The sequence below is a fragment of the Physeter macrocephalus genome, chromosome 18 (assembly GCF_002837175.3).
Source record: "Physeter macrocephalus isolate SW-GA chromosome 18, ASM283717v5, whole genome shotgun sequence".
Lineage (NCBI taxonomy): Eukaryota > Metazoa > Chordata > Mammalia > Artiodactyla > Physeteridae > Physeter > Physeter macrocephalus.
In genome coordinates, this window is record NC_041231.1 from 44,017,086 (window position 1) to 44,032,413 (window position 15,328).

General features: G+C 45.4%; 1 protein-coding gene across 4 annotated transcripts in view; it reads left to right on the plus strand.

Moving 5' to 3' along the window:
• The window catches only part of SMARCC1 (SWI/SNF related BAF chromatin remodeling complex subunit C1), a 183,114-nt gene extending 168,939 nt beyond the window's left edge, over nt 1-14,175 (plus strand). For 3 of the 4 annotated variants that reach the window (XM_007101242.4, XM_007101243.4, XM_028479624.2), the window contains 2 exons: nt 9,998-10,174; nt 12,520-14,175. In XM_007101242.4, the coding sequence (XP_007101304.1) occupies nt 9,998-10,174; nt 12,520-12,617 (275 nt within the window). In that variant the 3' untranslated portion in view covers nt 12,618-14,175. Of the gene's footprint in view, nt 1-9,997; nt 10,175-11,943; nt 12,430-12,519 lie in introns of those variants that run through there. The other variant, XM_007101244.4, reaches the window with a different exon arrangement.
• The last annotated feature ends 1,153 nt before the right edge of the window (nt 14,176-15,328 follow it).

Consider the following 15,328-nt stretch of genomic DNA (forward strand, 5'->3'; position numbering starts at 1 on the left):
GTTCTTTCTTCTTGTTGTACGTGTCTACTATGGGGCTCTACCATGATTTATTAATCCGTTCTCCTGTTGATGGACATTTGATTCATTTCCATTTTAGTTATTACAAATAGTAACTCCTGCTGTGAAAATGCATGTGCACATGTCTTTTGGAGACATAGGTATACATTTCTGTTGTGTGCGCCCCTAAGTGGTGGAATTTGTTATGTGCCTAGAATGGGTCTTTGGATATCCGTGTATTCACATTAGTTGATGCTGCCAAAATTTTGCCAAAATGATAATGCCAGTTTATATTCTCTCTAGTAGTGTATGAGAGTTCCAGCAGCTCAAGGTAATCATTTTTCATAGTTTCCCCTTTTGTGAGATTGTTTTGGAGTTTCAATGTAGAAATCAGGTGTGTTGGAATGTAAAATGAAGAAAAATAAATTGAACCCACTAATTAAAAGCTTTCTTAATATCGACAGTTCAGAAAAGGCTGATTGTATTGTAACAGCTGAGTCTCGTACACCATATTCTAGAAATTGGCTAAAGAGGCCTTATATATCAAAGCAAGTGAGGGAGTTTGTAGTGTTTTAGGTGGAGAAGAGCTTTAGTCTCTTATTTGCCACAGGTGTAAGTTAATAAATGGGAGCATGGTCCTTCCAACTAATATTTCCTAGGTTCTAGAAAAGTTAGCGTGCCCCAGCGTTTATGTTAGGAGCTGAGGGTAGTTATCCAGGTCAGTTTGCTAGGTTTTGGTGTTTGGTCAGAATTTATGGTGTGTGAAGGAAGGAGAAAAATCAGCCTCTGAAAACCAGCAAGGTTGGGGAACTGGTGAGAAGAAGGTCAAGAGAAATTTATTACTGAGTGGTGAATTTGTCCAGCTCTCTGACTTCTTAGAATTTAAATAATTTTGTAGATAAATCACATGTAATCTTTCGCCACATAACTGGCCATCAGTTAGTGGTAGAACCCATTAAAATATGGCTCATTGCTGTGAATCTCCCAGACTGTCAAACACGTATGGACCCAGGCACCAGCGGGGCTAGTAGAAACTGACACCTGTACATATTCCATTTAGTTTGTACCTCTGCAGTCCTCCCCTCCGCCCCTTTAATTCATTCAAATGCTTAGAATTTTTGTATAGAGAGTACCATCTGTATGCTGCTGTCTCTTCCTGGGCTTTTATTATTTGGTCCTACTCGTAACTCACCTGGGAGCTCCAGCTTTTTGTAGGTTTTGTTCTTATCTGTGATAAAGTGTCCCAAGTTGATTTGTTTCCACCAAACAGATAGATAGTCAAAGGAAGAATCTATAGTATAAAGTTGGCAAATGGAAACTGGAGGTGGCCATAGCCATCCTTATACCACCCTTAGGTTTTGTTGATATTCATAAAATACACAGCACTACATGTTGTCTTTTCATTTAAATTGAAAAACTGTGTGATTTCATGAAGTGATTCCTAAATTAAAGACTTACTAGTTCTTCCTGTAAGACTGCCATTCTAAATAGCACAAGGTGAATAGTCATGACAGCCATCAGTTCTTGAGCACATGCATGGTATCCCTTGCCCACACCCTGGACCATTGTGTTCATGACAGCACATGGGGAACCAAGGAGAGTGGCCTGGGTAGTGGCTGCTGTTTCCTGAGGTGTTCTTGATTGTGAGCAAGGAGGACACTTCTGACTGCAGGGGGTACCCTCCAGGGGCCTTGGCACCTACAATCATCCCTCAGTATCCACCAGGGATTGGTTCCAGGAGCCCCAGTGGGGGATGCATGAGTATTCATGGATTCTGAAGTCTCTTATATAAAATGGCACTGTACAGTGAATTCAGTCAGCCCTCTATATCCATGAATGCAGATCCCATGGATACGGAGGAACGGAGGGCCAGGTGTATTTACAGGAAGATTACCTAAAAATCTAGTATGTAAGTGCAGTGTAAGCTCTGCCCTCCCCTTGGGCTTTTGAACCTAGTTTCAGGGCAGGAATAATAGACATAGAAAACGGACTTGATGATGTGGGGTGGAAGGGCGAAGCTGGGGCAAAGTGAGAGTAGCATCGACATATATACACTACCAAATGTACAATAGTTGGCTGGTGGGAAGCAACAGCATAGCACAGTGAGATCAGCTTGGTGCTTTGTGATGACCTAGAGGGGTGTGATAGGGAGGATGGGAGGGAGGCTCAAGAGAGAGGGGATATGGGGACATGTGTATGCATATGGCTGATTCACTTTGTTGTACAACAGAAACTAACACAGTATTGTGAAGCAATTATACTCCAATAAAGTTCTATTAAAAATAAATAGTAGGGCTTCCGTGGTGGCGCAGTGGTTGAGAGTCCACCTGCCGATGCAGGGGACCACGGGTTCGTGCCCTGGTCTGGGAAGATCCCACATGCCGCGGAGCGGCTGGGCCTGTGAGCCATGGCCGCTGAGCCTGCGCATCCGGAGTCTGTGCTCCGCAACGGGAGAGGCCACAACAGTGAGAGGCCCACATATCGCCAAAAAAAAAAAATAGTAAATGAGGCACTCGAGTATTCGTGCCTCATGGATCTGGAGTGAGCCACGTGCATTGGGGAAGCCTTTGTTATGTGTCTCTGTGTGTGAAAAGCAGAGAGAAGAGGACATGTTGGTTTAAATATCTTTATGGTTTCCTCATTAATAATATAAGAATTTTTAGAAGTGCCTAAGAAAAATCAGAGTAGGAATTGATCTGATTTGATGAGAACTCAGGGATGGTAGAGATGTTTTAATAATAAAACTAGAATATTTTGCATCAGTTAGTAAAATATTGGTCGTTCAAGGAAATTTCAAGCAAGGCATTAGGCGCTTGACTTTTAAGCCCTCAAGTTAGACCCACTTACAGAACCCTCCCCGTGGGAAATACTACTTAGGAAAGGATTACAACTACTCATCACTTCCCAGCCTCCTCTCTCCACCCAACTCAGAGCCCCACACTGAAGAGGGAAAAGGACTAGCTCGTCACATCAGCCAAGTCTTTATTATCTGCGGTGCCTTTGGTCCTACTTGCATGATGTGATAACAAGGCTGCTGTGCCACTTTCCGGAGTAGCAGGTTATCCTCACAGAGAGAACAGTGAGGGTACAGTCTTCAACAAAGAGCGTCTGTGCCCCCCGGAAGCTGCTGCGGGAGGAGCAATCTCCGAGGAGCCTGGGCTTCCCCTCGCTTGGCCCCGATTGTTATTTCTGTTCTCTGGGAGACTCAGCCAGAGAGTTTGCCATGGATGGTTAGAAACAGCAATGAAATGTGCTTAAGATTGGAAATTCATAGGTTCCCTTTCCTAGTTTTGTGTTCCTTACCCACCTGCCTCTCCCATCCCAAAGAATAAAAATAAAATCCTTAATATTCTCTTAGGCATGGTGGCCGTAACGCTTTAGTATAAGGTCTAATAAACCTGAGAGTGTGAGGGATTTTTCCACTAGGCAAAGCCTAATTTTAGCAAATCTTTCCATTTTTCAGGCTTCAGATGCCTGCTGTTTAAAAAAAAAAAAAAAAGCTTGTATGTAGGTCAGACTCCCACCAGTATATGCTTTGATACTGCTGTTCTGAAGCCACATCTCTCTATCTCTCACCTTCCTCTCTACTGGAAAAGGAAACACCTGAATTTTTTTTTAATGGAAAGTACATATACACACCCTTTATTTTGTTTGGTAAGGCCTGCTCCGGTTTATTTTCGGTATCTGTAGGTCAGACTTCTTCATGTTTATTAAGAGTTAATGGAAATGCCTTCAGACATTGCCATCCATTTAAAAGTGGTGAGGGGCTTCCCTGGTCGTACGATCTGCCTGCCAGTGCAGGGGACACGGGTTCGAGCCCTGGTCCGGGACGATCCCACATGCCGCGGAGCAACTAAGCCCGTGCGCCACAACTACTGAGCCCACGCGCCACAACTATTGAAGCCCGCGTGCCTAGAGCCTGTGCTCTGCAACAAGAGAAGCCACCCCAATGAGAAGCCCGCGCACCACAATGAAGAGTGGCCCCCGCTTGCCACAACTAGAGGAAGCCTGCATGCAGCAACGAAGAATCAACACAGCCAAAAATAAATAAATAAAAATAAATAAATTAAAAAAAAAAAGTGGTGAGACCTATATCAGAAACCAGAAAACCCAAGGACATTTAGATTTCAAAAGGACAGGGGTTGGGTTTCCCTGGTGGCGCAGTGGTTAAGAATCCACCTGCCAGTGCAGGGGACACGGGTTCGAGCCCTGGTCCGGGAAGATCCCACATGCCGTGGAGCAGCTGAGCCCGTGCACCACAACTGCTGAGCCTGTGCTCTAGAGCCCGCGAACCACAACTACTGAGCCTGCGTGCCACAACTACTGAGCCCGTGCGCCGCAACAAGAGAAGCCACTGCAATGAGAAGCCCGTGCACCACAACAAAGAGTAGCCCCCGCTCGCCACAACTAGAGAAAGCCCGCGCACAGCAACGAAGACCCAACACAGTCAGAAACAAAATAAATTTATTTTTTTAAAAAAGAGAAATCGGCTTTTCCACGGAAAGAAATACCCTTTTAAGGCAGGGTGGTGTAAAGGAAAGGAGAATGAGCCTCAGGGTCAGACAGCTCAGTCTCTTGTTCCTTGTGACTTTCAACCAAATACCATAGCCTCTCTGAGATTTAGTTTCCTTATCTTGAAACTGGGCCCTTACTTCAGTCTTCCTAACAACCTGAAGGATTCCATGAGACAACTGTCTTTGCCTGGGAAGTGACAGGCCCCAGCTCAGAGCAACATTCTGTCCCCTCCTTGTCCTCTAAATCCACTGCCATAGGCACACCAGCACCTCTGGATGGCACAGGGGCATTGCCTCACTCTTGGTGCTTCTTGCTTTCCGGAGAAATGTTTGTCTGTGCAAGGTCCCACAGTGGAAGTAAACAGTTTTTCTTCTAGTTCTTCCTTTTTGCTGCCACCTTTCCCAAAGAGCCATTGTCCTCTCATACCTTAAATACCCATACCCCAGTGGCTTTATGGCTCTGTTTGTGATAGGAGGATAGAAGAACTTTGCTTTACAGAAAGCTTCAGGATTTATAGCAAGAGAAAGGAAAGGTTTTTTCCAGCTGTTGGGCAAATAGCTTTGGAAAACCCTAAAGCTACTCTATCCCAGCTTGTTGTCATAAAGATATAGGGAAATAGGTAAATGGGCCACTGCTGCTGAGCAGGTAGCTTTGGAAACAGCACTGATGGGCCTGACAGCCGAGCCTGCAAGGCTTATCCCATTGTGTTTTGGTGGGTATCACCTTGTGTCCATGTGCCATTGATTCCTCTTTGCCAGATTGTTTCTGGAGCTAGGTTTGGGTTGAATAACTGACCCATCACTTTATTGGCAGCAGGGTTTGTATAACATAGGCTGCTGGAAGACAGATGGGCCCCCTTCCTCCAGACCTTCATCCTCAGAGTGCACTGTATTGCAAACACCAGATCTGAAGCCAGAGTACCCAGGTCACAGCTGGGCTCCCCTATTTATACACTTTATGACATTGGGTGAGCTACTCAGTCTTTGTTTTCCCGTTTCATAAATGTGATAACTTACAACAACAGAAATGTAGGTCTCACAATTCTGGGAGCTGCTAGAGCAAGGTCATGTTCCCTCCAGGGGCTCTAGGGAAGAGTCTGTTCATTGCATCTTCCAGCTTCTGGTGTCTGGTAGCATTCCTTGGCTTGTGGCCGCATCTCTCTTTACTCCGTCTTTACCTTCCTTCTCCTCTGTGTCTTTTCCTCCATGTGTCCCATATAAGAACACTTGTCATTGGATATAGGGCCCACCAGGATAATCTAGGATGATCTTAACTCAAGGCCCTTAACTTAAATCTGCAAAGATGCTTTTTCCAAATGTTACATTTACAGGTTCCAGATATTAGAATGTGTGCATTATCTGTTTGGGGGCCACCATCCAACCCACTGCAAGGTGCTGGAAAGTATATTTGATAAAATTATTTATTGCAGGAAGCAGAGCAGTTTCCTTATTGTTGATATATTGAAGAAGAAAACATGGTGTTTGGAATTAAAGTTTACCTCTTAGCTGTTTTTTTTTTTTTAATGCTGACTGTTATATTAAGTCCTTTCACAGGAACTGTTTCATTTGAGCACAGAATAGTGTGGTAGAAAGAGAATTGGATTTAGAATCAGAAGACTTGGATCTCATTCCTCTTACAAGTTCTGTGACTGTAAAGAAGTCTCTTAACTTTTCTGAGCTTCTGTTTACTGTCTATAAAATGAGAATATTTGCCCTGCCTCTCATAAGGCAGAGCCAGTGACATAATAAGGCACCATAAGAAATAAACAGTTTCCCTGATCATACAGAGAGAGTACAGCAGATATTTAGCATCACTCTTTATAATAATCTCAGGAAACTGAGGCTCCAGGCATCCTAAATGACTTGTCCAAGACCACTCATCTGGGTCGGCGTGAAGTGGAAGTGAGATCGCACTGTTCAGCTTCCAGTCACGTTCATCTTCACTTTCCCTGTCGAGAATGGTATTGGGTGGCTCTCTGACTGGGATGCTCACTGGTCAGCCAGGAGCTTGGACAACTAGACATCAAAGTATAAAAACTCTGTCAGACTGTTGTGGATGACATTGGTTAGGACTGAACAGTTGTGTGTCTTATCACTTAGCACACACCTGGTCTATGCTCTTCCTTCTTTCTTTCTCCCTTACTCAGTACTCTTTCTGGCCTTTTTGTAAAGGCATTCTTCAGTGTTCTGCTGTCGGTTTTCTGGAGAGAGAGACCTGAGACGGGCTGGCAAAATGTTCTTCCTGACTTGCTCAAGGCCTCTTGTCCAGGTTGAACTGGGTAGAAGGAGGGAATCTGCACCCATTGATAAACACGGGCCGTATTATCTGTTCCAGTGAATGGCTTCCATTCATCACAGCAAGTCCATTGAAAGTGTTCTTTCATCTCCAGGTTGGGATTCTGTAGGTCTGGACTTCATACTAGGCCTCCTGCCCCCAACAATAGCAAAAGTATCTCCTCTTGCCCTGTCTCACCACCTGGAATACCATCAGAGAATCATTAGTAGAGACTCAGAGAGTGGGAAAAAAAGCAATGTGTTTAGTAATGGCCTCACAGGTGTTTGGCAGGAAGGAAGCTGGGAGAGTTACAGAGGACAGACCCTGATTCCTAGAATAATAAGCCTCTGTGTGTGCTACTTATTGCCCATTGGAAACTTTGAGAGTTCTTTATCTTCCCTTCACCCCATCTCTGTGTTCCACTGGAATGACAGTCAATTCCACACCTCCTGTTCCCAAAGCAAAAGTCCTTCCCCATTCTCTACACTTCACATGCCAGTTAGGTGCCAAACCCAAATTCTTTGTCCTTCTCATCTTCATACTCACCCCTCCTCGTTCTCTTACCCATCCCCAGGAAGCCTGTAGGGTGCTGTTCTCAGCTCTTATCTACTTATCCTGCCCTCATGCAGCCCCTGCTTCTCTGCAAAAGCTCTCTTCCTCTGCTCTAGGCTCAGACTCCTCTGCATCCCTTCTTAAAGCTTTCCATCACACAGAAAATCAGGCCCATGTTCCTCGTTTCTCCAAAGCCTTTCACCCAGTCCCCTGTAGCCTTACTGGCCAAGTCCCTCATCCCATTCTGTGTGTGTGACTCATCCGGTCGCCTTTGCTTTGATTCATGTCAGACAAACCAAGTGTGGACAATTTGGCTCTGTAGCCTGGGCACTTTTTAAAATAACCTTTTGAGCTTGTTACTCCTCAGTGAAATGCAGGTGATAGATAATAAGGTGATGCAGTTACCTCAGAGGGGATGACGAGTATGAAGATGCTACGTATAAATGGAACAATATTCATATTATTTTCTGATTGTGTAACTCAGGCTAAGCCTTGTGCTTAGGATAGTCTGCTGTTATCCTGTTCCTAATTCCCCTCCTTCACTTTATATACACATTATCCAAAGTCCCAAGTCATTCACAAGTTGGTCTTGGTTAACCAGAAGGTATTGTTTTCTTTTACTTGCTTCTTCCATAGTTTTCCCTTGATTTGCCTGCCACACCTTCATGTGTACTCATCCTTTGTATGGCTTGTAATATACTTGGCATTTGTTTTTTTTTTTATCTCTTGTGTCATTCCCTACGTGGATAGACTCTTCAGCACGGCCTAAATCTGTCCTAGCACTGTGGCACAGGCCCCCAGCTTTAATTACTGAAGTTCAGTGGTGTAGGAGTAGTGGTAGTGTCAGCCCAGCAACTGCTCTTGCTTTCTCTGAGGTGATTTGATCAAGTTGTCCTCCAGCAGATGGGCCTCTGGGGCTTCTCTGCTGCACTTTTGCATGATTGCATTATAGAGCACAAGAAGGTGGGCCAGAGGACCCAAAACTTGCTGTTCTTTTCATTCTGAGGCATAAGGTTGATGCCTCCCTATGCTTTTAAAAAATAGTCCCCCAAAGACAGTGGACCACTTCTCTTCCTGACTCTTGTATCTCACTGGGGTTCTCTTCATTGACATCCTGTAGTGAAAGGCTCCACTCTTTGAGTCCTGGTTCATAGAACAGACACTGGAAATAGACGGTGTGAGGCTTGAAGCTTTGTGTGTCTTTCTTAAGACAGGCCTTTTTCTAAGCACTGACAGAGAATTCTTCACTTGAGTTATTTCCAGAACTGCTCTATATATTTTAGTTGCCAGTTAGCTGTCCGGTAGTCCCATCTTCCAAGCTTGAACCTCAAGCGTTCTTATTTCCAGCTGTCTCAGGACTGTGCCTAGAAGCCTGTATTCAGTTTCATATAGTTGACCTTACATAGGTGTGTTAATGTCCCTAGATTAAAAAAAGAAAGAAAGAAAAAACTACAATAGATTCTCTTTCCTTATTCCGTAGAGATTATAATATGTCTTTATATATAGCTTCAGCCTTGGTTTGTGCCCATTAAACAATTCTCCTTTGTTTGTGACTCTTTAAAGCCGAGCCCAGGAGCCAGACTGCTGAGTTGAAGAGCTAATACATATCCACCACCATATCTAAGGGAGGATTGGCTAACTGCAACCAAATCTGGCCTATCTCCTATTTTTGTAGGGGCCATAGGCTAAGAATGGTTTTTACAGTTTAAGTGGTTGGGGAAAACTTGAAAGAATGTTTATGTCACATGAAAATTATGTGAAATTCACATTTCAGAGTCCATAAATAAAGATGGTTAGGTAACCTATTTGTTACACATTGTCTGACTGCCTTCATACTACAGTAGCAAAGTTAAATAGTTGTGACAGAGGCCATATGACCTGCCAAGTCCAAATACTTACTATCTGGCTCTTTACAGAAAGAGTTTGCCGAAAGTTCTAAAGACTCAGTGTGAAACTGAACGCAGGAGATGTTTCATTGTCCTTATATCTAGCATCTCCCCTTATGCACATCAAAGCAATAGGAAGAGGTGAGGGAGTTGCGTGTTTCCCGTGTGTCTCCCCCACCATGGTTCTCCAGAGCCAGTGCTTCCTGGTTGGGGAGAGAGGGAGAGATTTTTTGTGAACAGGACTTCAGGATTCCAGTTAGAATCCCTTTTTAATTGTGATTTCACAGTAGTGATCAATACCCTTTCAGGCATATACATTCCCACATAGCCTGTGCGTGAAGCTCAATCTGGACTGAGCTTCAGTCCTTGGACTGTGCACTGACTTGCTGTTAAAGTCCTTCTCTCCACTCCCTGTGGTCTTTGCTTGGCATTTTGTGTCAGGAAGATATTGGACAATCCATTGTTCACCCAAACTAACCAGAATGAATGCTTTCTTTTAAGGATGTTTGGTAACTGCTTCTTACAGCTACTGCCTACCTATAGCAGGGTTTAGGGTAATCATTCACTTCACAGATCTGCCCCCATTATCCCTCTGTCCCCCCACCCCACCCCAAATTAAAAGCTGGACAGAGAGATTATTACAGATTATTGCTCTGTTGATCTAATTGTTTTGGAGGGTTAGGTATTTGTCTGTATTTAGCAGTCTCGGGCAGTGAATTGATTCCTTTTTTTCCTAGTACATTTACCTCAGTACTTTAAATCTCCCTCCACAGGTCAGATACCAGGTCCAGGTTCCATGATGCCTGGGCAGCCCATGCCAGGCCGCATGATGTCCACCGTTGCAGCCAACATCCACCCCCCTGGGAGTGGCCCTACCCCTCCTGGTATGCCTCCAGTCCCAGGAAACATCTTAGGACCCCGGGTACCCCTCTCGGCACCTAACGGCATGTGTAAGTAGCAAGGTGGGAGATGCATTACCCCCGGGTCTTTTAGGGAGGGCTGTACACAGGGAGGCAGCCTTTTTGTTCTCTCTGGGGTTTGACAGGTCCATGGACAGTGTGACCTGTGAGAGTGGGTTCCAAAAGACTGGTTTTTTAGTCATTGCTCTTCAGCACCCCTGATGGACAGGTACCCAGGTGATGAGTGCACAGTGCTCCCAGTTAGTCGGGCTCTTATGCCATACATAGCCTTAGTGGCATGCACTCGTGACTCCAGGGTCTGTCGGGAGGCCAAGGGCATGCCTTGCCCACGCCTGATTAAGCCTATGTAATTTGAATCTTGGAAGACATACAGAGCTACTGGTATGTCTCCCATAAAAGGCTCCCTATAGGAGCCTTTTATGGATTCAGGGTTTAAAAGTGGTAGGTGTAAAGAAAAGAACAGGATCTGGTTTAGGGCAGGAATAACAAGTTTCTTGTAGCCATTTTGATACATTCGTAGTGGCTGTTTAGACTAAGGAAGGAGTATGCGGGGCTGTGTTGAGAAGGAATTTGAGGTCTTAGCAGGCTCCATGGAGAAGGCAGATGCTGCTGAACGATGTCTGCCTGGTGGTATGTGCAAAGCCAGCTAGCTCATTCCTGCCATGGGGCCCTTGTTGTGCTCCAACCCTGGCCTCCAGAGGATTGCATAAGAGCCTGGCCTGCTCTTTACTCCTGTAGACCAGGAGTAATGATCCCAAAATGCAGCTGATAGTGGCCATGTTCCCAGCCACATCTGTGATCCCAGGTCCATTTAGAAGTCAGGTATGTGAGGAGGAGTTAGCTCCTGTTCACAATACAGAGAGCTAGGACGCATAGGAATTCCTGGCCTCCAGGAGCTTTAGTTGGGAAAATAGGAAATGAACAAGTGGATAGTAGTATAGGGTTTACCATAAGTTACGCAAGGCTATGAAGTGACTTGAGTTCACTGTAGTTCTCTGGGAGACTTCCTAGGGCCAGGAGGCAGGGACTATCGACAGAGGTACATCTCCTTTCTCATTGGACCCACAGGGGCAAGGACAAAGTAGGTGCACAGAAGAAAGACAGCAATTGAGCTGGGTCAGTATAGGATCACAACAATAGAAAAAGGTTTCTGTTGAGTCAGTGGTCAGAGGCCGTAGTCTAGTGGGTACCTCCTTTCCTTGGCAAGAAAATCCTTGCCTTGACGCCTTACAGGCAGTATACAAATGTGCTGGCTGATAAGGAGGTTTGACCAGTTTGCCCATCCCCTTTGCAGAAATAATGTCATTGGTCTTTACTACTGTCATGTCCTGCTGGTAACCCGCGATTTGTGTACAGGATTCCATCCTAAAGGGCCCTCAGTGGAGCACCTTGAGAATGTAGAAGGTTTGCTCCCGATCACTTCCTGCCACAAGTGAATTTCAGGGATTCTGAACCACTGACTTGGCTCCAGGGCACTGGGCAGGCCTCATCAGGCGAGTTGCTTCCCGTCTTCAGGCCCTGGTTTTCTCCACTGCAAGATGACACAAGGGATTAGATCAGTGGGCTTCAAAATGCTTTGAAGAGCCTTAGCAGTTTGGTGGAAACCTCCTAGGGGGAAAGTTGGGTGAATTGACTGGTAAGGAAGGCTGCAGTTTAATTATTTGTTTCATATGTTTTCATTTCCGGCAAAATCTAGTTAAAAAATCCCTGGATTAAATTATATCTGGGGCTCCTTTGAAAAGCAGCTAAAATTGAAACAGGAAAGAGCCCCAGACACTCATACTAATTGTTCCCTTCAGGACCTGACCTAGTTTTGGCCAAAAATCCAAGGACTGCAGTTCAGGAGCTGTGGGGCCTCCCAGGACTGTCCAACTTGTCAGCAGCTGCCTCAAGTGAAGCTGTCTGGCCCTGCTGGAGATAGTTAATATCAGCAAGAAGTTTCTGATAATCTGTTTTGTGCCCAGCTAGGCTAGGCACTATGAGAGAAAGAAAAGAAGACACAGAACTTGCCCAGGAAGGAGCTTATCATTTAACTGAAGAAATAAAATTAGCAGCGAGAACCATTAAAATACAATAAAATCAAAATATAATTAAGTTCTGAAAAGGTCTGGAGTGATTCTTGGAAGGGGTGGGCCTTGAAGGAGATTGGGGCAGATTCAGACACCTCCCCACTCCCCCAACCTCATGGGTCAGGGGAAGCAACATGAGCAGTGACCTGGAGGTCCAGATGGACCTGCGCCATGTAGATCGCAGCGGCAGCAGTGCCTCACAGGCGATAAAGAAACCACCTTCTTAAGTCATTTTTCTCTGAATGGGCCCTTCGCCGAGCCCCTGTGTTTCCAGCAATGATGAGTTACTTCTGGATGTGTTTGCAGATCCCCCTCCGCCGCAGCAGCAGCCACCTCCTCCACCACCTGCAGATGGAGTCCCTCCGCCTCCCGCTCCAGGCCCACCAGCCTCGGCTGCACCCTAGCCTGGAAGATGCAGGGGACGTCCACGCCCAGCGCCACCAGCTGGAGTGGGGATGACAGGACTTGTGTTCCTCAGCTTCCTTGGGTTTCTTTCAGGATTTTTCTTCTTGCAGCCCCAAGCACACATCCCATATTTCCCCATTTCTCTTGCCACCCCTGTCCGTGCTCTGACACGTCTTGTGTTAGGTCCTCCTCCAACTCTCAGGGGGAAGCCTGTGGTGACAGTGTGCCCTGGTCATCCTAAAAATACCCAGCGTCTGCCTGTCCTGGTATGGGGTATGCTGACAGTTTATCTGCAGGTCCTGTCAACATTAGTGTTTCTATGTCTGTCATTTTTGCTCTCCTGCAGTTTTTTTGCTTTGTCTTATGCTTCTATGGATAATGCTTTATAATTATTATCTTTTTCTTTTTTGGCGGGGGGTGGGGGGAGGGTGAGGCGGGTTGTTATTGCTTTAAAGGAGAGCATCCTAAGTTAATAGGAACCAAAAAATAGTGATGGGCAGAGGGGATAGCCAGAAGGGATAAACCTTAAGGCATTTTAAGTGACCTTATTTCTGCTTATCTGAGCTAAGAATGGTGCTGATGGTGAAGGTTCATGAGACTTTTGCCACACATGGACGCACCAGAATTAAAAAGAGATGGGGAAAGGGATCCCACTGATTTCATCCCTAGTGGGGACTGTGAGAGCCTCCAGCCTGCCTGGCAGAACATCCCCCTTTAGTCCCTGGTAGGGGAGAGCACAAGCATTAGAACAGATCCACTTCTTCCCCAGGCCCACTGGTTCTGGTTTTCTATGCAGATGGTTTGTTAGATTCCGGGGGCGGGGTGGGGGGCTTGTTTTTCTGAGGGCAGTGTGAGCTTTGAGGGCTGCATTTGGGAGGCATTCCTTAGTTCCCTAGACTAGCCAGGAAAGTTTTGGGCATCTAGGGCAACGGCCACCCAATGAATCTAGCCCACTATTCACTGCTTTGTATGCATTCTTTTTTTTCTCCCTCTTTAAAAAAAAAAAAACCTTAAAAAAAAGTAAGTAGATAGTGCTGATAAACATTTTAGCTCATGGAACTTGGTTAGGTTGGCTGGGGATACAGGTCCCCAAACTACCTCTTGCAGTAGCCAGGGTGAAGGATTTCGTGAAGCGGTACTTTAGGTTTGGGGTGGGATTGGAGAAGTGGGGCAGGATCAGCAGCCTCTCATCCCTCTCCCTTCCCTGTCTAAGATCTCACATTCCATCTATCACAGGGTTGTCAGGGAGATGCTGTGGGTACCAAGGAACTCACTTGGCAATCAGAGCATCATGCTTTGAGGGTGAGGTGCTCGGGCTAGGAGAGTGGAATACCATTCCAGAGGAAGAGCCACAAAAATGCCTTAATATGAGCCCGTTTCTACCCCTGCTGATGAGTGACTTAAGAGTTCTTGGTTTTCTCTTCTTGTCCTTCTTCCCTCCCCTCTGTCTTTCCATGGGTGGGGAAAGGGTGTTTTGAGTAGAGCTTGATTTCCAAAGCACCTGGCCTCTTCACAGTCTCAAGTGGCAGTTTCATTTAGAATGCAAAGTGGAACATCTTTTGGATACCTTTTCTATATATTCTATAAAGCTTTACATATGTGAGGGTGTGGGAAGGTGTTTATAAAACACCCTCAAACTTTCTTCCTTAATATCAGAAAGCAAAAAAAAAAAAAAAAAGAAAAAAAAAATTAAACCACAATTAAGATTTGCCTTTCAAACCCTCAGGTGTTACCTCTAACCAGGTGGCCCTGGTCACCATCAGAGTACTGGAACCAAGGAGACCTTGTTCCTTTTTTGAGTTTATTCTGGACTCTTGGAGTGGAAATGAGCTTGTTCCTACTGGAGTTTAATTCCATTGCTTTTGACTCCAGAGAGACCCCCGTGCCTTTTGACAATGGCCAGGGTTTTATTTTCACACCAGTCTTTCCCAAAGGAAACTCATTCCAAATACTTACCTTTTCCACTGAGGTCTTAGAAGGAAAATGGAATTCTGGTTCATACTGTGGTCTCTTGTAACCTCAGGTCTTTAATGTGATCACTTTCAAATTTAAAAGATCCAGGTGGAAGTATTTTTACTATGCTGGTAATCTACAGAATACCTGAATTCTTACACTGTTATGTTTCAGTATAAGTGGTGACTTTTTCTCTTTATGTCTGATCTGGTTTCATTCCTGTAATACAGCCACCCGATTTTGTGAGGGGGGGAATAATATGTGGTTTTTGTACAAACATGTTTCTCAGTGTGTTATTTTGAAAAAGTGAAGAGAGGGAGTTTTGGGAGATTGGAAGAAGTTCATCAAGAAGGCCTAATCTCCCTCTTTTTCAGTGAATAAATAGAACATCATTTCTGGATTCTAGTCCCATTCTCTGCGTTCATGTACCAGTTTCTTCATGTGTCCCAAGAAGAGTCTAAATATTCAGCCTCACCTGGTCTTGGTCATCAATTAATGTTCAGTGGTGCAGGTTTCCTGACTGACTGACCACCTTCCCACCTTCATGAGGCTTAAGGAACATATGGTTGATGTGCCTTGCCGACTTTTTTTTTTTTTTTTTTTTTTTTTTTTTTGTGGTATGCGGGCCTTCCTCCGCTGTGGCCTCTCCCGTTGCGGGGCACAGGCTCCGGACGCGCAGGCTCAGCGGCCATGGCTCACAGGCCCAGCTGCTCCGCGGCACGTGGGATCCTCCCATACCGGGGCGCGAACCCGGCTC